This window comes from Monopterus albus, unplaced genomic scaffold, assembly GCF_001952655.1.
Source record: "Monopterus albus unplaced genomic scaffold, M_albus_1.0 scaffold84.1, whole genome shotgun sequence".
NCBI classification, from domain to species: Eukaryota; Metazoa; Chordata; class Actinopteri; order Synbranchiformes; family Synbranchidae; genus Monopterus; species Monopterus albus.
The window spans coordinates 445,028-466,191 of record NW_018127964.1 but is presented as its reverse complement, the minus strand read 5'-3'; the positions used below and the strand labels follow the sequence as shown (position 1 = coordinate 466,191).

Here is a 21,164-nt window from a genome sequence, read left to right as displayed (position 1 = left end):
CTTTGCCTGGATGGGAAACATCTGTGAACTGATCTTCTGGTCTCTCCACAGATGTTCTCTGGGCTTTAAGTCTGAGCTTTGGCTGAGCCAAGTCTCGGGGCATGTGAAGCCTGGAGCAGGTCTAAATTATGTCCTATCACTTCAACTTGCCACAAGGATAATTAAAGCAGACAGGAAGCACCTGAGCATGCAGCACAGCAAAGGATCTGAAGATAAGAGATTTCAGTTACTAATTTTTAATCCATTTTTTAAAAATTTCTTAAAAACAGAAAAAAAATCTGTCACGAGCAACTATGTTGGTATTAAAACATCCCAATATGTGATTTACTCTGCAGGTAATGCTTTCAGAAAACAAATGTGGAGACAGCAACATGTAATATTAAAGATCTTTATCCAAAACACTGTCTAATGTGTCTTCCTGATGGCTCTCGCTGGGTCTAATCCAGACTAATGTATAATTCAACAGATGAAGTCAAGGAGTTTGAATAATCTACTCTCCACAAAACATGGGCCGACTATCACCTTTACACTGCTCTGCCATGTTTATTAAAAGCACAGAGAAAGTCTCATTTCCCTGCAACACTTATCTTGTTTCTGCCTTGACTTGATGTCTCCTACAGCAACGTGCTCACTGTGAGGAGACAAGAGATTAATGATCATTCATGCATCTGCCACTTAGTAATACTTGTCCCATTTCTTTTAAAAACTGAATTCTTCATGCAGCAGGGCACCTGGCTCAACAGCCAGATGATATATTAGTTGGTAAATCATCCGTTATAGTTCACAAGACATCAGCACAGAAATATCAAAATTATGTCTGAGGTAATGTAGAAGTGCCAGTGTTGTCACTACATAGTTCCACTAGAGAGCACTGACATCTGCTCAGTACATGTCATGAAGCTTACATAAAGAAAGAGAACAGAGAAAACACTCAGAGTACACTTACTTGTTTGTTCTGGAGCTCCTGACTGAATCACAGATCAAGGTTCGCTCAGCTGTGACAGAGTTGTAGCTGCTCAGACCTTTGCATTATTCAGGGAACTTTTAGAACGTGTTCATGTTGGCTTAAAGATTGAGCTCAACAGTTCATTTTCAGCCTTGGAAAAAGCATTTGATGCAAAAAAAAAAAAAAAAAAAAAATTCAATCAAGGTCAAATAACTGGATCTACAGTATGTAACTTTTTCAAATATTTTTGTTTTAGAAATCTGCTCCAAAACTTGTCTCAATGTGGAGAGGTGCTATCAAAGCCTCCTGTGACCCAGACTTTTTGAACAGCACTGGCAGCAGTGAAGAGACATTAGCTTCTAAAAGGTTACAAGTGGGATTGACCTCTCTAACCAATCAGAGATTTTCACTTCTGGTTAAATAGTAAGTTTTGTTGCATCCTCATTTATTGTAATTTCACAACAAATATCTGATGAGCTGGGCAGAGCGTTGTAGTAGAGCATAGTGGATCAGGGAGAGGGAGCACTGGGTGGAGCCAAGCGGATTGATTTCAAACTAGTGCTACCTTAAACTGCATACTGCAGCTTTAAGTGTTTGTTTTTTTTGTTTTAGCCCTAGTAGTTAATGGATCAACATTTTTACAAGAGTGTCCCATTTAGTTTGTACAGTGCACACTCACGAGGATGCACATTAGCACAATGCAGCTGACAGCTGGAGAAATATATAAATGCCCAAACATAGGGGGAATAAAACATCTGGTTTTCAGATTTATTGGGAAGGAAATGCATAAACAAAGTGCCTTTTGGTGAGAAAGACTGCATGTAAACATAACGTTCGTTTTCTTTTCTACAGTAACAATCCTCCGTTGTTTACACTGATTATGAAAAGCCTAGAATATTACCATACATACATTGATGGTTTGTTTTTAAACTGTCAAATGTTTTTACAAAAATAAAACAAAAAAAAATCTGTATCATTTGGGATATATACTTATATTGTTGTGAAGATAACATACCTTCCTACATGAGTTAGACAGTGACCTTTGTGCACTGTTTCTGAGGAGAACGTGTGTTTTACGTGTGTGTGTGTGCAGATAAATGAGGCAGAAATCAATATGCTCCTCCTCCTCTGTAAACGTGTTCACCTTTATTTTCTACATTTGGATCAGCTCAGTGTGGAAGTCAGGACATGTCAGTTAACTTCAAACACCCGCCTCCTCCCCAAAATCAGACCAATCAATACACTCCCTCTGTCTCACTGAGAACAAAACAAGAAACACTTCTTGACCAGTCACTCGCTCAAACCTGGAAACAAACAAACAAACAAAAAAAAAAACAGAAAAAAACAAACAAACAAAAAAAAAAAAAAAAAAAAAAAAATCATTCAATGGTCTCATCTCACTGTATCCACAACAAAGATGAACTAATGATGCGTCCTATGTGTAAACCCTTCCTCCACTGGAGGAGTTGGAAATGGTTAAAACCTTTATGCACTCACCTCTCCTGCCCCGACTCGTAGTCACAGGAGTGAAACCATAAAAGAATAAGGACAGCAATAAAGCACGATGGTTGAAATGACTGTTCTGCCGTCTGGTTCACTGAGATATGAAAAGTGAAATACTACAGGTGAGCTTGTAAAGAGAGATATGCAGTACGGACAAAGATACTGTATGTCACCTGCTGCTGCTGCACTCTTTGTAACCCACAGGTGAACCCTTTCACTCCCTTCGGCTGCTATTCGGTCCCTACTTAATACTTTTACCACAGCTCCACGGCATCATTTTGATATTCTAATAGCTGCTTTCCTGGCGTCCTTTCCTACTGTAGATAGTATATCTTCAGGAGAGTGTGAAGACTCGGGTTGGTTTAAAAAGTAAAAACAACTTCTGAGCTTTTTATACAGCAGAACTAGGAGTTCACTGATCTGCTGTCGGTCTATGCTACAGGCTCTTGAAGAATCTGAGAGCTGTTTATTCTAGTAAACAGGGAGCTGATGGGCGCACCTTCATACTCACACCAACACCTCCACACTCCATTAGAGGAAAGAAGCCCTTGGAGTGTATGTTTTAAGAGGTCATTGAGAAGAAGATATGACAAACTGGATTAAAGTATCAGGCTCATGCAGCCTTTCTCCTATATGTATACATGTTTGTAAGACTATGTAGTGCCTTCTAGGAGAGCTCCCTCTGTTTAGCACTACATTAGGCAGTGAACATTGGTTACATACGCAGACTCCTGTGTGTGTTAGCTCTATGATACACATCATCAAAGAAGACAGAGACGGACAGACTATGGGACAGACTAGGGTTACTGCTGTGTGGCACTCTCACAGGACTGTAGAAACAGACAAAGCCATGTAAAAACTAGACATAGAAATCTCAAGATATAACAAACACCATTTTCTCTAAGTCTCTGCTGATGGCAGACTTCAGATCCTTGTGTTCAGCATGTTTTTTTTTTGTGTGCAGTCCCTTGAATATTCCTCAGTGAGGAGGCTTCAGTCGGTGGGGTGAGATGTTGAGGATTAACACCAGAGGGAGACATACACAGCTGTGAGATTGTAGGAGGGGCTCACACACAAGCAAACATGACATTCTCTCACACACCTACTCATGCATACTTCTTCATAGTTCACCAGCTTTTAAACATTTCAATTCCAACTGATCAGGAAAAAAAAAAAAAAAAAAAACAGAAATTCACCCCCCTCTCAAAACATACACACACATTCATATACACACACAAATAAGTGCACACACTCTCTCATAAGAGGCAGTTGACATTAAGTGATGAGTTGAGGGTTGGACTGCTATGTCCAGGGAAGCTGTGAGTGCAGAACCTCGACTTCACCGGCCGGTCTCATGTTCACGCACAGGAGAGTCACTCTCTGCTGTTAAAATCTCTTGTAAAAAAAAAACAAACAAACAAAAACCCCCCCCCCAAATGTGAGAAAACAGCCATTGTCTCCTAGAGGGAGTCTTTCCTCTCTCCCTGCTCTACGGAGGGTCTAACACACTCCTCCCTCTGATCTCTGGCAGAGGTAGTACCATCCAATCCATCCTCCTCTTTTCCCAAATCCCTTCATGGGAAGTCTTTCCTTTCCTGATGCCCAATTTTAATAAACACGTCCATTCCAGATCGCTTACTCTGGGCCACTGTGTGAGTGTGAGAGTGTGTGTGTGTGTGTGTGTGTGTTTGTGTATGTATGTATGTGAGTGCGCAGAGTGTGGTCAGAAGACCTCTGGTAGTGTGACATTGCGCAGCAGCCACTGTTGGGAGCGTGTGTGTGTGCAGTCTCTGACGCTGGGCACCTGGCTGTCCTCCTCGCTGGCCTTGTCCAGACACTGGTTACTGTTGACGTGGACTAGAGTCAGCTTCTGCATGGCGGGGAAACACAGAGCGGGTTTTTGTGAGGAGATGCAAATCAGGCTTCTGACCGGTTCATTTGAATTCACTTGGACACTAAATAAATCTTTACTCAAACAGTACATTTGTACACAAGGATCCCTGTATCTTTGATTTCAATTACCATGTTATTTTTCCCAGACTTTAATTTTGAGCCATAGTTTAATTTTGGCTCAGTGTGTCAGCCAGCTCCTCAACCCACCCACAGTTTCTGTGGCTGGGTTGGGTAATGTCTCAGTCTCCCTAAAACTGGAGGCAATAAATATCCCACTGACTGAAATGACAGTTGGCGAAAGATGTTCTGTTTGAATGTACTGGGAAAACTCAGAGCATATTATATTTTTAATCTTAAAAACTCTGTCCATTCGTTTTTTTACTTAATAAGAAACTATTGAAAGCAGAAAAAAAAAAACTAGAACTAAAAACATGATTTAAAAATAACATCTGTGGTAAGTACAGACATTAGGGATCCAGTTTATTGGTCCCCTGTATTGGCACACTATATGTTTCAGTAGCTTCTTGATCCAAATACTGGATCAGGTCCTGGTTCCAAAATACTAAGTTTATTTTCTTCAATTATTGATATGAATAAAGGAGTAACTGGGAGCTGGACAACACACTCTTAGCACTACAGACACCAACTACTGTTGGTGGCGGCTGCGGCTTAGGAATTAGGTTTTATTCTGGCCGATACCAATCCTGTGAAAAATGCCCGGACTGGTGCTGATACGATTCCTAGTATGGGTTCGGGACATTTCTAATACACATCTAACAACTCTTCTTCACTTGCTCAGACATTGCCGGTGCAGAGGCATAAAAACTCATTTCTAAGCCACAGATAAAATAATTCTGTGCAAAGTTGAAGATGGCGGTTGTTCATCCATCCAACCAGGTGCCAAGGAGGAGCAGGACACAACGCATTTTGCACTGTGGCTTCATGAGTGAGCCTGAGGAAGCCACAATGCGAAATGTGTTACTCGCAAATTTGTAGTTATGAGCACAAATTAAAAAATAAATAAAGATTACCTTGACATCGCTGGTGTGCAGTGGAATTTTTTTTATATATTTTTGTAAAATTCTGACAACTTTGCAAGATTTGAACATGCACATTTTCACTATTTCTTCCACTCACCACAGGGTCGTGCTCCCACAGCTGGTTGCCTTTAAGGTGGTGGCACTTGAGCATCATGACAGGTCCATTTAGCTTGGAAACATCTAGACACAAGTCATCTGTCCTGATCTCCTTATTGGCCGTGTAAGAGAAAACCTACACATCACACAAACAGTTTCCTGATTTGAAATCTTTCCCATCTCTCTTCTCGCACTCCTTTCACTACAACTGCCAGCAATGACTGTAGCACTGGCCAACAGTAACTAGTGATAATTAACACTTTTGTTTATCTCTTCTGCTGTTTCATCACTAGTTTATTTACATTGTTTCTTGATCTGTCTTGTTCCTCTTTTACCTGGTTGCCTCCCATGCCGTGGCAGTTGAAAATGCCGACCTTCTCATTCTCCTTGCGGGCCATGTTGTCCAGGCACTGGTTGGTCTCCACGTTACGGATCTGAGCCGAATATGCACAAAAACCACAGTAAGAACATAACTGAACATAAAACCACACCTTTTTTAATTCAAACTGCCTTAGATACATTTCATCCTCTTGGATTTTAGCCTAAAGGCAGTGAATCACATCTGTGCCAGTTTGTTGTCCAGTGAAATATGGCATCTAACTTTTGTGAGTCAGACATTGTTATGTGTGTGTGGGCATGTGTGAAGCTACCTCTCCCAGGGAGTAATAGTGTCTGGGGATCTGGGAGTCTGGGTAGACGTTCTCCAAGTACCAACTGAAGGGTTTACATTGAAGCTTTTGTCTGAGGCCTGTGCGAGACGTGATGTCACCATAGTCCACTTTGGTCACTCCTACATCGGCACACACAAACACACAAACATGAAAATGACATGGAGGTCTACAACTATGGCACCAAACATTTACACCTGTATCTGTTGAATAGCGGTTAGATGTATTTTTCCATATACGTGTTAAAGGCCACAAGTGGACCTGAAACACCCAAGAACACCCCCAATATCATGGAACTGCTCATTTGTCTGATGATCAAATACTTGAAAAGGCCTAATGTTGAAGGCTACACCAATAAAAATCTATTTGCTGAACATCAAAGCTACCTTTACAGGGAACTTGCCCCTTTGCAGAAGGGCTGAGGTCGGCATTCAGCAATGACTGGTACAAAAGATTCCAATAAAGACCTACTTTCAGAAGATATGTGAGATAATCCACTTCTCACTGGCCGCTGACTGAGCTATGAGAGAACAGTTCTGCTGGCTGAATGAAGGAAGAGCAGGAAACAGGTACTCTAACACAATGTACAGGAACAGTGCTGGGCTGCAAAGCAATAGGAAGAGCAGGAAACAGGTACTCTAACGCAATGTACAGGAACAGTGCTGGGCTGTAAAACAAATCTGATGTAGCGGCCAAACCACTGTATTACAACCTCTGTATTCACCCTGCCACACACACTGGTGGCCCCAAAAACATTTTCCCATAGAGAATCATTGGAAAAGGAGCAGCTGTATAATGGTGTCACAGACCCCACATAGTGACTCTTTTCATCCAAATGCGATTAGTTGGGTCCAATATCATTTGGAAAGTCTAGTTTAGCTGTGGACACTTATTTTATTACAATCGTGTGTGCTTGGAGCCAACTGGAAATCAGTCGACTTGTCTGGAGGGAGACTAGGCTCGACTCAAGTGTGCACGCCCAAAAGTGAGACTAGGCTCGACTCAAGTGTGCACGCTTGATGGGCCCAAAAGTACAGAAGCATGCACAACATCCTGGTAATATGTATGGCTGGAATCCGGACGCATAAAGAAGTTTTTTGGAGTATGCGCTACTGAGCAACTTTTATAAATAAGTAAGTGCTGCCAAGTAATCCAGTATCCAATTCTCCCTTAATACATCCATGGTATGGCCATTTCTTTACTGTACTGTAGGTGAGGTCAAAAACTAGGAAAAGTTTTTTGGTAAAAGTGAATGAGTTTTAGTTTTGATTTAAAGTCTGTGTCAACTCTTAAAACTGCCTATTTCCTCCATCAATATGTTCACAGCCACGTTAGTTAATGTTTAATCAGAGTCGAATAGTTACGACGTCACATAGAAGCCCACTTTCTTGTTTGAGCACGGTTGCGTTGACCTGTGGACTGTACTTAAGTACACATGAACTGAGCTCGAGTCCGCCTTTAAGCGGACTTGGGCATGTTGCTGAGTCCAGTATGCTTGTGTTCACACTGATCCAAATGAACCAGACTTTGGAGTCAAGTGCGCTCAGATCCAGGTGTGGGGCCCTAATGTGAAACCACCCTAAATGCAGATGAGTGTGTGAGTGAGTTAGAAAAAAAATCCACAAGGTGCTTCTCATCTAAAAACGTCTCTGTTCAGGGCGTTTTTCTTTACTTCTGGTTGTCGCTCCTTTGCCAGCATGTGCGAGTGTGGGGAATGTTTATGTGAGTTAACAGATGAGTCATAGTGTGAAATTACTCGCCACCCCCCTGTTCCACACTGTTGGGTCACCACTGCAATATCACACTGTCACCAGGTTAATGGACAGAGCACACTTGCTACAAAGATTAACCTCCATGCATGAACACATACATGCATACTTGCATGAGCACCAAAGCTCACACAGTCGCGCTCACCGGGAGAGATGATATAGAAGAAGTTTTTAAATTCATCCATCCACACTTCTGCCAGGCGGCGGTTGTTTTTGTTGATGATCTGTCCCGTTCCACCAGGAAATGTGTAGGGCGTCGCCTTTCTAAACACGTGACCCACATGAGAGCATGTGACAATTTCTAGAGTCCCGCCGCACTGCCAGATCTGTGAACACCAACATACACATGTACAATAAACTGTGCAGAAGACACATGGCTGATCGCTGAATGAGCAAAGGCTTAAAAGTGAACTCTACGGGGGACGGATGATGCAGACTGTGACAGCAGCAATCTGCGACTGATTAAATGTGACTGAGAGCCAGTCAGGATGACGGCTGACAAAATATTAGTCAAGGCAACATTTTAGTCAAACTTGCAAGTGCAATGTGTGCTTTTGAACCCAAGCAGACATTCCTGAGTGCCTGCCAGTAAATGGAAGAATAAAGTAATGTCACTGGCTGCGGGTGTGTTCACTCACTCTGAAAGAGATTTCCAGGTTCTCTCCACCCCAGATGTCCATGCCTGCGTCATACGTGCCGATCTCCTGGAAATAGTCTCGGTCTATAGAGAACAAGCCGCCTGCCATGGTGGGAGTCCTGGAGAAACAGTTGCGCATGATGAACTGGGAGTGAAGTGAATCAGTGCCACCTCATTCGCTGCTTTCTAAAGGTCACACACTATCTACAAATCCCATCAGAGTTTTATATTTCACCGCTCTCACCCCCTGTTCTCTGCTGTTTTCCTGTTTTTTTTTTCTTTTCATTTTCTGTTTTTCTGCTCACTTTGTTCACTGTTGCTGTGATGGTCACGTCAGTGTTTAATGGCCTGTAGGTTCTCCCCCTCACAGAATGGTTTCCTCTGTCATGCATCATGCTTGTTTTCCTTACAGCCTGCTTTTGCTTTCATTTGACATCTAAGCTCACGTACCAATGTACCCTGCATACAAACCAACAAACACAGATGAGACATATCCTGAGTGCACACAGGGTGATGGTTTGTTTGCACCACTTGGCTAAGAGTGGGAAATAATAAGCAGAGGTAGAGCAAAACAAATGTGCTTGTTAAACAGCACTTCAAACTAAAACAGCTAAATTATTATTTAACATTAAGAGACGTGTGCTTTTCTTTTAACTGAAAACTGAAAAAGTTCTCTAAACTTGCCAGATTTCAGTTAACTCACTATTTACAATTTACATCATAGTAAAAACAAACAAAACTACTAATTTGCAGAGAATCATTAACACAATTTAAACACATCTGCCTAAATGGTTAATTACCTAAAAGACACAGTGACAAACACTACCATAATGACAAAATAAAGCAACTAAAGCTGTAAATAAAAGTAGTAAATTGTCATCTACATAAGCTCTAATGGACACACTGCCAGAGGATTTTTCATAAGACCTCTGTCTTTTCTGTCCCGTAGCTATAAACAGAAATTTTTAGTGTCCTCAAAATTCCACACAGTACTGTAAATTACAAGTTAGATGAGGCAATAACTACTTCAGCTGCTGAGCTTTCCTTCTGCACTGTGACTCTAGCAACAAGCCCACAGCTTGCTATACATTTGCTAATCAAGAGCAATTCCCTAAGTAATCATATTAACGACCATTTAACACCAAAACAAAAATTGCATCAGCATACTCTACTGATTTAACACAGGCACATTCTCTACTATGTGAACTACTCTGCTGCTCGACTGAAAACCAGAATCAACCTGAAATAGCTTTTAATAATAATGTGTAACTACTCTGTGACAGGACAAGGTCTATGTAAATCATGTCATTAGTGAAAAGTGCTTCCTAATTTCCTGCTCTAACACTACAACCCACTTTTTGATTTTTAGGCCAGTTACAAGACACCCTTAGGAAAAATTTGTCATGCAGAGCTGTGAAAAACACACACAAACAGGGTCACACATTGTTACACAAGTTATATTATGCATGTGACCTTGAATAATGCGTCAAGCATGCTTAGAAACAAGAGCAGGAAGAAGAAATGATGGACAGGCACAAAATAAGCTCTTGATTTTACTTCCAAGTTCCAGTCCATGACAAATGATATAAGAAACAGAATTACACAGAATCTTACATAAACAACTTGACTCCAGCTACAGAGGAAAGTTCACTGTATTCTTTCAGCTTGTCTGCCTTGAGAACACACTGCTGAAAATTAAATGAAGTATGATTATTCTGAACACATAAGCTGCGAATGCCTATCATCAGTGCTAAAGCTCATGATATTTTAAACAGCTGACTCCTAGAGTAATTATGAGGATGTGGTATATTACTAATGAGTCAGTGCTGTTCCTATGGGTAAATTCTCTTTTTATTTGCCACAAGATGGAGGTCAAGGGTTACGGGGACACCGAAGGACACTTTAATAATGCAAGTCAAACTCGGATGCTCCAGCTGTAGGCTTGTCCTGCTGCATCACCCACCTGACAGGCAGCGTGCGGTCTCCTTTGCGACGGTCCATCTCTCTCTGGGGTACAGGATACCAGCGGAAGTTTAGCTTCCAGTTGAAGCCTCCATACGTCATATCGGATCCTGCCATGTACTCAAATGTATCGTCGCTGATCACATCGATGATGGGGCACACCACTGTTTTCCTACAGCAAACAGGAACACATACACAGTAATCCACCTGTACACACATACAGTACAGCAGCCTGCTGTTCATAACCTTTGCTGGTCTAAATGCTCATCTGCAAGGCGGGCCACCTCCAGAAATAACTACATTTAAACAATGGACTGTGCTGTGACTTCCCATCAGCCACCACTCATTACATCTTCTTAAACCTTAAGTGCTGGTCTGTGTGTGTGTTTGTGGACGTGTTTTTCCTGCTACGTGGGGACTTCTTCCTGACTCCATACCAACTCATGAGGACCCATTTCACGGTGGGGACCTAAATTGAGGTCCCCATGGGCAAGAAATTGAATTTTAGGGTGGCAACATGGTTTAGGGTTAGGATGAGGTTAAGGTTAAGGTTAGGGTTAGGCAAGTAATGGTTCTGGTTAAGGTTAGGGTTAGTCTACAGGAAATGCACATAAGTCGATGTAAAGTCCCCATGGACTACGAAACATAAACTCTGTGTGTGTGTGTGTGTGTGAGTACCTGCTTGTGGGAAGCAGTAAACAGAGGATGAGGAATTAAGCATTATATAAAGACAAGGGCAAGCCCCCTGCAGGTTCAACAGCAGTTTATTGATTTTTTTTTTGTTTTTTATGCTCTGAGGTGGTGTGTGTGTGTGTGTGTGTGTGTGTGCGTGCGTCTTTCATGTAGATGTGTGTCTTACTTGTCTTGCTTGATACGGGCAAGCAAAGGCTCTAGCCACCCTGTGGTACATTCACAATGAGCATCCAGAAAGGTTATGACCTAGAATACAGAGAGAAGACAAACGCAGCAGTGCACACATACCATATGGAGAACAGGTCACTGGGTAGTGGATGTCGCATATATGCACATACACACACCTGGCCAGTGGAAATGGATGCTCCCTTGAGGCGAGCACGGATAAGACCGGACCGCTGCTCCATCCTCACCACTCTGACAGGGACTTCAAGCCTTCTGACATACTGCTCCAACTGCCGTTTGAGGAAATCTGAAACACATAAATAAACACATATGAGAATAAAAAGAATACAACACACATATAAGCCCACACCAAAGTCAGACACTGGATTCCTGGCCAATGCTCTAACCTATTTCTTCTATAGCAACAGAGATCAAAGCTAAGAGTTGCTGCAGACACCCATCCTATCTGCAGAGAGCTCTCCCCCTTGCACTCATTTACACCTGTTTTCATTCCTCATGGGGACTTTACAGTAACTATCCTAACCCTAAACTTATCCTAACCTCAAAACCAAGTTGTCATTCAACATCTGATCCCCACGAGGCCGGCCAAGTCCCCACACTGTGAGTAATACCTGGCACACACAAGCTCTCTAACATGCGCCATCCACCCTGTCGCCCAACATGGTGAAACGGAGCTGTGTGGTGGCGGGTGGGTGGGGGACTAAAGGTAATAACAGAGTGTAATCCCTGCAGCTGCGGAATTAAAAACCTAATCTTCCTCAAACAGAGATTAACAGCATTGGAGAGGGTGGAGTGCACATGGAGTCCATATAGCATGTGCTGTCTGGCTGTTGGGCACCAGCGCAGACGCACACATGCAAAAACATTGCTTCACACACACACCAAATCATACATTCTTGCTATAAAAAAAAGACCAAGCCTCAAACAAGAGGCTCTGAGGGAATTATCTGCAGTGTGTGTGTTAGTGTATGCGTCTGTATACCTCTCTCACTAGCATCATCCACCAGGACAATCTCCTCCAGCAATGTGTGTGGAGAGCGGTCGATGACAGAGTGGACGGTCCGCAGCAGTGTGCTCCACGCCTCATTATGAAATACAATCACCACGCTGGTACGAGGAAGATTATCGGGGTATAACTTGTTTTTGCACCTACGGAGGGAATACAAAACAATCAGAATGACATAGTGAACGGCACAAACATCAGATTCAGAATCAGCTTTATGTGCCAAGGATGTTATACACACAAGGAATTGGCTCTCACTGCATTTTTGTAAGACAAGAAAATACGCAGTGAGACAGAAAAAAAAAGAATCTATTAATAAATATATATACACTGTGACAGAGCCTGCTTTCAAAGTGGAATGATACACAAAACACTTAGCATGCAACTATATAATACATACAATTCTTCTAATGACAAGTATCAAAACAACACAACTTCACAGGGTACAAGAACATCAAGTGTGTGTGAATTGCATCAGACCCCAACACAGATGTGGTTAGACAAAGAGCTGTAGGCTTTGAAGACACAAAGCTGAACTGACAGAGGAAAAAAAAACTCTAGTAGAGACATCACAGCCCAGCCTCTGTCTGATTGTAAGAGACTGCTACAGACAGAGCTGCAGCTGAAGTGAGTCCACAAAGAGCTGAACATGAGGGAAATAGACATGACAACGTAAACTAAATCGCATTAGTCAGTCATGGAACCATCAATTATGGCCGTATGAAAAATAATTCACAGTTTTAATGGCTTCATACAAAGAATATTGAGAGTGCATAATGGGCAAGCAACCAAGTGTATATCCCCAAATTTAGACAGAGACACAGAAAAATAGTGGGTCAGCAAGATGACAGCTGATTAGTGATGCTAATTAGAGTGCAAGTCATTATCACAGCAGTGCAGAGCACACATATTAAACTCTCTTGCTGAGAGACAGAGAAAGATGTAAGTGTCTAACAGAGGAGAGCAGGCATGAGTGGACAGAAGATGGGCATCAGTGAAGACTGGGTCACAGATTTACTTAAATAGTTATCAATACTGGTGAGTTTGCAATATAAAACAAATGACACCTGAACGATGCCTAAAGCATACTTATAGTTTATGTTTCAGGTGGCCACTGATTGAGGTTTACTAATTACTACTAGCATGTTATTTATTTTATTTTAGTATGAAAACCTGCTTGCAGAGATGTTTGAAGTAAGTAGCCCAGCCTACTAAATTCCCATTATACCTACTGTTGTATTCTATGATATATATCACTTTTAGAATACATTATATACTGTATGAGAACACTGTATCCTAAGGATGTATGATACCAAAAACCCATGGTATAATATTGCCACAATAAAAAGTCCAAGATACAATATTTATCACAAAAAGTGAAGAAAAAAAAAAAAGATGAAAAACACGCTTCATTAAATAATAAATCTGCATAATTTTGTATAAGCTAATGCAGCAGACAGTAGCAGTCCTTTTATGAGTTAAAATTAAATAATGCCTTATTTCAGTAGGTGGATCTTGTAAATAAAACAAGTCACACTCGCAGTGGAACATCCGTGCTTTACTACACCCTCAGCAGGTTTAAATTTTTCTGTTTGGTGGCTGTGCCGACCGGTGGTCAGGTTCTCAATCCTGGACCAGTTGAAGCGTGTAGCCCCCCCACCCCTGACCACCAGGAGCAAACTGCTGCTTAGCGCACCAGAATGAGGAGAAGGTAAGGTCTTTACAGAAGGTGTTTTTCAAACATTATGGTCTACTTTTTCCAAAAGATGACTGAGTGTGGCTGGGCCTATGTGCGTCTGATATGTTTGCCCATCTTTGTTAAAGTGTTGTGCACAGTCGTGTCCTGACCTTTCTATACAAGAGACGTATCTGGGACTCAGTCCTATATGGGGCTAGTATTGCCTTTGTACAGCAGTATTTGCAAACTGTTCAGCATTTGTTAGTTTCCTTTTTGCCTGTGTCACTTCTTGAAACAGAACTGAAACACTCCCACACAGCTGCTCTAAAAGTAGATGGCACATCCGCTATGTCAGTTTCAAATTCTACCACCAGCACGCGGGTATGCTAATGAAATAACCATAATTAGATACTGTCATAGTCCTATGGCATTAGAGACATTTTTTTTCTATTGCAATATCATGAAATTACAAATTTTGTTACGTCCCTACTGCATCCATATCATTCCTACCTAGCTTGCAGCATCAATGGCCAACAAAATCAGTCTTTCAATTTGCGGATTCCTACTAAAGAGTGACTGATATTTTAGACATTTTCATTTCAGGGTCATGCAGACTACAGTAGATGCTGCATAGATAAGGACACATTCATATCCTACACTGCAATAGTCATGTATAAAAGGACTCTGTAAATAAGATGCCATTTTTAAGCCATATGAGTCTTCTGTAATCTCCAACCAAAATTAACAATTCATTTCTGAACAGACAGCACAGGGAATAACACATATTGCAGATGGATTGATTTGCACAACAGATGGCACAAAATATGGACTCCTCCAATTGCAAATGAATGTTAAATGCTCCTCTCCAATAATGAAATAACTCAGTTTTAATGGAGAACACATTAAACTGACAGGAGACAGAGGCACACATTGTAAGGTCAAGAAACACTGCAGCCTCCAGGGACACGTCCTTCACAGCTGAAGCATATAGAGTATATATACGCATATATACAGCTCAACCTGTTTTATACTGATGACAAAACTGAAACCTCCCTCTGACAGAAACGATGTAACAGCGACAGAGGAGAGGAGGTCAAGAATATACTCCATCCTGCAGCTGCCTCTGAAGCATCTTAAGTAACACACACTGGTTTTCAGGCTGTGGTGTGCATGCCCCTACTCCCTTCAAGGAAGGGAGGCTGATGAGAACACATGATGATTCACTGTAAAAACAGAGACACCCTTGGACTCTTTCAACTTTTATACACATCACTTCATTATTTCTTTTAGCTCAGTTTAACAAAGACTTTCGGTTCTCCAAATACAGTCTTTTACAGTCTTTACTGTGTAGCTGAACCGTGCTTCCACCCAACTAACATGAGTTGACATATGCACAAATGTCACTGTGTCACATGACTTGGATTTTAAAACGTGAGGACTGGGTTCAAATCCTGTGTATACAAACTGTCGGCGGTGGAGCAACATTTGGCAACAGCAAATCCGGGTAATGACTTACAGGCTGTTTCTCTAGCCAGAGGAATCTGGGGATAGTTAGGATGGGTGGGCAGACTGCTTCTGATTAAACAGCTTGCAACAAGACACACATGCGCACAAGTATCTGTATATACGTTCTCATTAAAAATGTTGCAGATCTAAAAGAAGGAGAAAATATCAAGTTTTCTGTAAGGTGTGGTGATGGAAAGTGTAGCTCACTCATGTATAAAACATAAGCACTGCCAGACACTCAAACACACACACAGGCTTGACTTGTCATAATGACAAATCTAAAACATGTTTTAAGTGTTGTGAAGAGAAATGGCAACATCACACTGTGGTAAATACTTTACTGTCCTGACCTTTTTTTTGGAATTTGTTGCAGCCATCAGAAATGGAGTGAGTGTTTATTTGGAACAAAGAATAAAACTGATGAGGTGTCGCATCAAATAATGTGCTGCCGTATTGTTTTCAATGTAATACAAGACACTGATGATTTAAAAATCACTATTTTCATTTTTAATTTGGATTTTACATACCATCCCAACTTTTTCTGATTTGGGGTTGTACATTCAGCAACTGCACTGCTGACAGTGACGAAAATAATCTATCAGTGAGTTTCTGCTTCACGGTTTCAGCTAATGGTGACCTTCTTGTTTATGATGAATTCATTCAGTTTCCCTAAAACTGCCAATCCACACACACAAGAACAAGCATCGTGCGTGTGCCTACGCACAGAGGCACACATTCCATTGCTTGATATTGACTCGGTCTTATCTCCTAATTGGAAAAGCAGATAGACGGCAAAAAGGCTGAGTGAAAACACACCTAGTAATCAACTCTCACTCAAAGACTAAAACCCATTTCACGGATCAATGTCCTCTTTCTTTCCTGCCTGTCTGGTGTTGCGTGTGCCCCTGCCTGTCAGTCTTGCATCTGTCAGTCTCTCTGTTTATCTTTTTCAAAACCTTCATTACTAATCTATATATGCTCCTTTTTCCTGAAGCAAAAAAGGAGCAAATGGGAATGAGAGACCAAACTGGTTTCCACCTGCTTGATCTAAACTTGACGTATCTTTCAATCTGCTGGCTGGATGCAGGCCTGTCTGTTGGATGGACTGCTCATCTCTCTGCCTGTCTGAACACTAAACTCCTCATTATACAGAGGAAAAGGACATGCAATAGGGTAGCATCACTAAAGCAAAATAAAAAAGGGGCAGACAGCTACTTTCTAACCATTAGTTTCTTTGCATGCTAATAAAACTACAAGGCACTGAGATTAAGGTGTGGTGCACCAGAGGTCAATCGGCTGTTATTCTCAAGGACTGGCATCATTACTTCCTTAACCCTCCTGTTATGTTGCGGGTCAAACTGACCCACGAACATACATGCTGAGCAGGCATCACCTGAGAAATGAACATAACAGGAGGGTTCCCTCCTGTTACGTTCATTCCTTCATATCAAATATTTGTCTCATTTAAAGCAGTTATGTTCGTGGGTCAATTTGACCTGCAACATAACAGGAGGGTTAATGTGACGTATTTCCTGTTGGAAAGGGAAGGAACCAACGGGCTATTAGTTATGGAGAGAAATGCAGTTTGATTAGATAGGACAGACAGAAAGGAAGGATTGTTGACATTATTTAGAGTTAGTCATGTGTCACTGGATAGACCATATAGTAACACCCACTAACACCATATAAATGTACTGGCTTGCTGTGTCCCACGTCCATGCTACATACTAATTCTACACAGGTTTTGAGTCTGTAGTATGTTCAGAGTGGAAACATAGTAAAATAAAGAGTCACTGCTTTCACACTTTGGTTTAAATGTTTGAGACCAAAATTAAAAACAATTATTTGTACTGTTGCCTTTTACTTCAGGTCTGGTTCATGTTCACATTGACTTTACAAATGAACCAAAATCTGTAAGTGTGAAGCTGTACAGGCTGACTGGTAACTCATTGACTGGACCAGTCATCCCACATCCTCAAAATCATATATGGTGACCGTAGGTCACACTGCGCTTTTTTGTTTCTTGTATATTAATGTTCTCTGGTGTCACTGGGAGCTCACAAAGAAATAAGAGATTATGAGCTTTAGCAACATTATTACTGGGAATCCACATTAAAAGAGAAAGTGAGCAGCACACACGTGCTACTAATCACCGGATTTGTTCAACTTCTGTTCAGCACATCTATCATCAGAACATCTGTTGATCTGTTAGCAGCTCCTGATGAGCTTAAAGGACAGTGGCCAGACAAACAATCTTCACCACATTGATAGCAGAAATCCTCTATACAAAAACTGTTTTCAACAAAGCTCTGCAGAAGATACATGGATTTATTGAGTTTATTGGCTTTCCATGGCTCCCTACAGAGGGCAGGGAGAAAGTCAAGCCAGAAGGCTCACAGGGACGTGCTTTAATAAAACACTTAATTTAGGACGGTCCCGAATGGCTTCAGAATTTAGATAGTATTAACCAGCAAATATCCAAATATTCATCGGGGAGGGGTCACAGCGGAGATTACACCGCAACCTGTTTCTACAGTATAGGCCTTTTCAGACATGAGATACGTAACACTGCTGCTTCATCAGTCCATTAAAGCAACAGCTTTTCTTCTTCTTCTGATATTTCATGGCACCATAATAACCTGTTGCGTCCTGATGCTTTTCTTCTTTCTCTCTCCTCTATCCATTCACCCCAAGCGGTCCAGGCAGAAGGCCGCCCACCAAGAGCCGGGGTCTGTCAGAGGTATCTTCCGTTAAAGGGAGTTTCCCTCCCCACTGGGGCCAAGTGCTTGGTCAAGGGGGATTTGTTGGGTTTTCCCTATAATAGCGTAAAGTCTAGGCCTGATTATGTAAAGTGCCCTGAGTGAACTGTTGTGAATTGGGGGTATACAAATTAAACTGAATTGAATTTCTGTCATTCACACACAAGGGATTTTACTCAGGGCATCATTCAGACATCCCTGCGTAACCATCTTACAGCTGGCTGCACATAAGCTATTTCATGAAAACAGCTCATCCTGATATAGATTTGGTTGCAGCTCATTGTCTCTTTGCCTTACTACACGAGGTGTCATTTGTGCTTTAACAATGTTTCGCTTATGATTTACTGACCTGTGAATCTTTCATCCGAAAATTGGTCTTATGATTTTTTTTTCAGGCAAGAAAGTCACCATTTAGATTTAGAATATCTGGTGGCCTATCCGAGTAATGTGTAGGCTTATTTAGAGAGCTGCTCTAACATTTTCAGACATGTGAGCATCATCGGACCAAGCTGTCTCCATTATGTTCTCTTTCCTCTTCATTGCTGGACTTAGGCTGCATTGAAATTTCCTGCTGTCTCAAATAATCAAATACTAAAATTGAAAACTGATCACCTACCCAGTGAATGAATATCTGAATATTTGGGCCCAGCCCCATTATAATTCTGAGATATAATTATAGTTGTTACCCTGACTTAGGTACGCATAGATGTGTCTCACTCCATATCGTTATTTATAATTAATGTTTATTGCACAACAGCTGCTCAGGCTACAGTGTGTAGATTCCAGACCAGATGTCAGGCTTTTGGATTATAATAGATCAACTGTGTGCACTATAGTGCTGATACTTTCATGGCATTGATTGAACTATTTCAATACCATCAAGAAGCGAAAAATGTCAAGTATTGAAAAATGCTGTTCAACATGTTTATTTACTGATGTTACTGTTAACAGAACGTCAGTTTTTTTGTGTGATGAAACTGCTTTGATTGCACAAAAATGCCAAGGAAATGAAAAATAAAACTAATGATATGTACCAAAATGTGTAATTTATGTAAAGATTTTTTGTTAAAAATTACAGTATTTTAGAAAACTGGTACTGAAAATTTTGTAATGATACCACCGACAGCTATTTAAAAAGATCTTTATGAATGCAGTAAGAGTGACAGGAAAGATGATTAGCTGCAGGTAGACTGCTCACCCTTCCAGACGGACGTCAAGCAGTGAACGATTGAGTGCAATCATGTCAGAGGCCATGAGGTTGAACTGGTTGATCTTAAACATTTCCTTCATCTTCTCCTGGCTCTCCTTAGGGATCACAACAGGCTTGCCCCCTTCACCGGGCCCGTCTCTTGGTCTTGCCAGAGTATCTGCAGCACATACACACAGTGTTGATGGGAGGATGTCGAGAGTACGTCGCTCTGATCACAGGTGTGTGTGTTAACATGCACCCACCGTCTCTACCGGGCAGTCCTCTCTCCTTCTTGTCGTCACACTTGTTGCACTCACTGAAGTATAGCAGGATGAACATGTCAAGCATCACCCACACCAGAGAGGTGGCCAGCACCACCTTACAGTAGGCAAACCTCCGCATCCTAAAAATGTAATGAAAAGAAACGAACAGAGAACTAGTTAAGCTCTGGCTATAGTGAGGAGACAGGAGCAGCACACACAATCATAGGCTTTTCCAAAGCTCCGCTCATTACTCTCCATTTCTTTGCAGATCTCCCTTCAACCTCCACCTCTTACTCAGGTCTGCAAAATCTTCTCAACACCTCCACCTGTCCTTTCACCTGTCTGTCAAATGTTTGGTTCTTATCTATCAGCCATTTTTCAGCACCACTCAGCAAGCGCCTCATAATGGGCACAATGCATTTTTGGATTTCTCTCTTCCATCACTACAGAAGAAAAGCAGTAAAACTAAGAGGTTATGTGAGGCACCATTATATGCACACTGAAGATTGACATTTGTGTTCTAGAGTGGGTATTTCTTGGTGTCTAAGCATTGCTTTAGCTGCTTTCAAGTGTCAAGCAAAGTTACACTGTGAAAACAGACATCCACTGTATGCTCCCAAATACCCTGCAGTGTACAAGCCAATCTACCCTTTATACATTTAACATACCAAATCCCTGTGTGCTAAAATGCTGTCTCTCTTACACACACACACACACACACACACACAGCAGAGAGACAGGAGTTGAAATAGTAATTGCTTTCCTTTGGCAGGGAGTGAGAGACAGACAGAGCCACATTAAAATTCCCCTGCTTCCCTTTCCTTCTCTCCTCTAGCTCCATCTCTCCTCTCTCTGGCTGATTCTCTGCCTCAACAATCCCTCAGGTTGCAGCAGCACAAGCAGGAGGGAGAAAATTAATTTGGCTATAGTGATTTCTCTAGTGCTCCTGGGGGGGGAAAAAAGGTGTTTGTGCATAGCTAGCTTAGCACAGCTTAGTTTAGCTTTACCAAGCAGCCACAAAGCATGGAGAACTGCAAAGCAGCATTTCTAAATTCCACCTGATAGGATTCTGGTAGCACAAAGTGCCACGAACAGCAGAAAACAAGAGGGATGATTTGTATGTTCCCTCAAGCTTTGTCTTTTTTCAGACTGTCTGTGAAGCCAGATAGTTTGGTGCCCAAACAATGCAGCAGACTGACCAGATCCATCAGGTTAAAGCTATGTAGTGCATATACGGTGGGTACGGAAAGTATTCAGACCCCCTTAAATTTTTCACTCTGTTATATTGCAGCCATATGCTAAAATCATTTAAGTTCATTTTTTTCCTCATTAATGTACACACAGCACCCCATATTGACAGAAAAACACAGAAT

General features: G+C 41.6%; 1 protein-coding gene across 1 annotated transcript in view; it reads right to left on the bottom strand.

Moving 5' to 3' along the window:
* Positions 1–3,634: 3,634 nt before the first annotated feature.
* Positions 3,635–21,164, bottom strand: part of galnt1 (UDP-N-acetyl-alpha-D-galactosamine:polypeptide N-acetylgalactosaminyltransferase 1) — a 27,339-nt gene continuing 9,809 nt past the window's right edge. The window contains exons 2-13 of the mRNA XM_020607288.1: positions 19,792–19,931; positions 19,538–19,706; positions 12,376–12,542; positions 11,552–11,679; positions 11,374–11,453; positions 10,516–10,686; positions 8,554–8,671; positions 8,061–8,241; positions 6,129–6,268; positions 5,814–5,912; positions 5,480–5,614; positions 3,635–4,319 (exon numbers count right to left, since the gene is read on the bottom strand). Of these exons, the coding sequence (XP_020462944.1) occupies positions 4,173–4,319; positions 5,480–5,614; positions 5,814–5,912; positions 6,129–6,268; positions 8,061–8,241; positions 8,554–8,671; positions 10,516–10,686; positions 11,374–11,453; positions 11,552–11,679; positions 12,376–12,542; positions 19,538–19,706; positions 19,792–19,930 (1,674 nt within the window). The 5' untranslated portion in view covers position 19,931 and the 3' untranslated portion in view covers positions 3,635–4,172. The remainder of the gene's footprint in view (positions 4,320–5,479; positions 5,615–5,813; positions 5,913–6,128; positions 6,269–8,060; positions 8,242–8,553; positions 8,672–10,515; positions 10,687–11,373; positions 11,454–11,551; positions 11,680–12,375; positions 12,543–19,537; positions 19,707–19,791; positions 19,932–21,164) is intronic.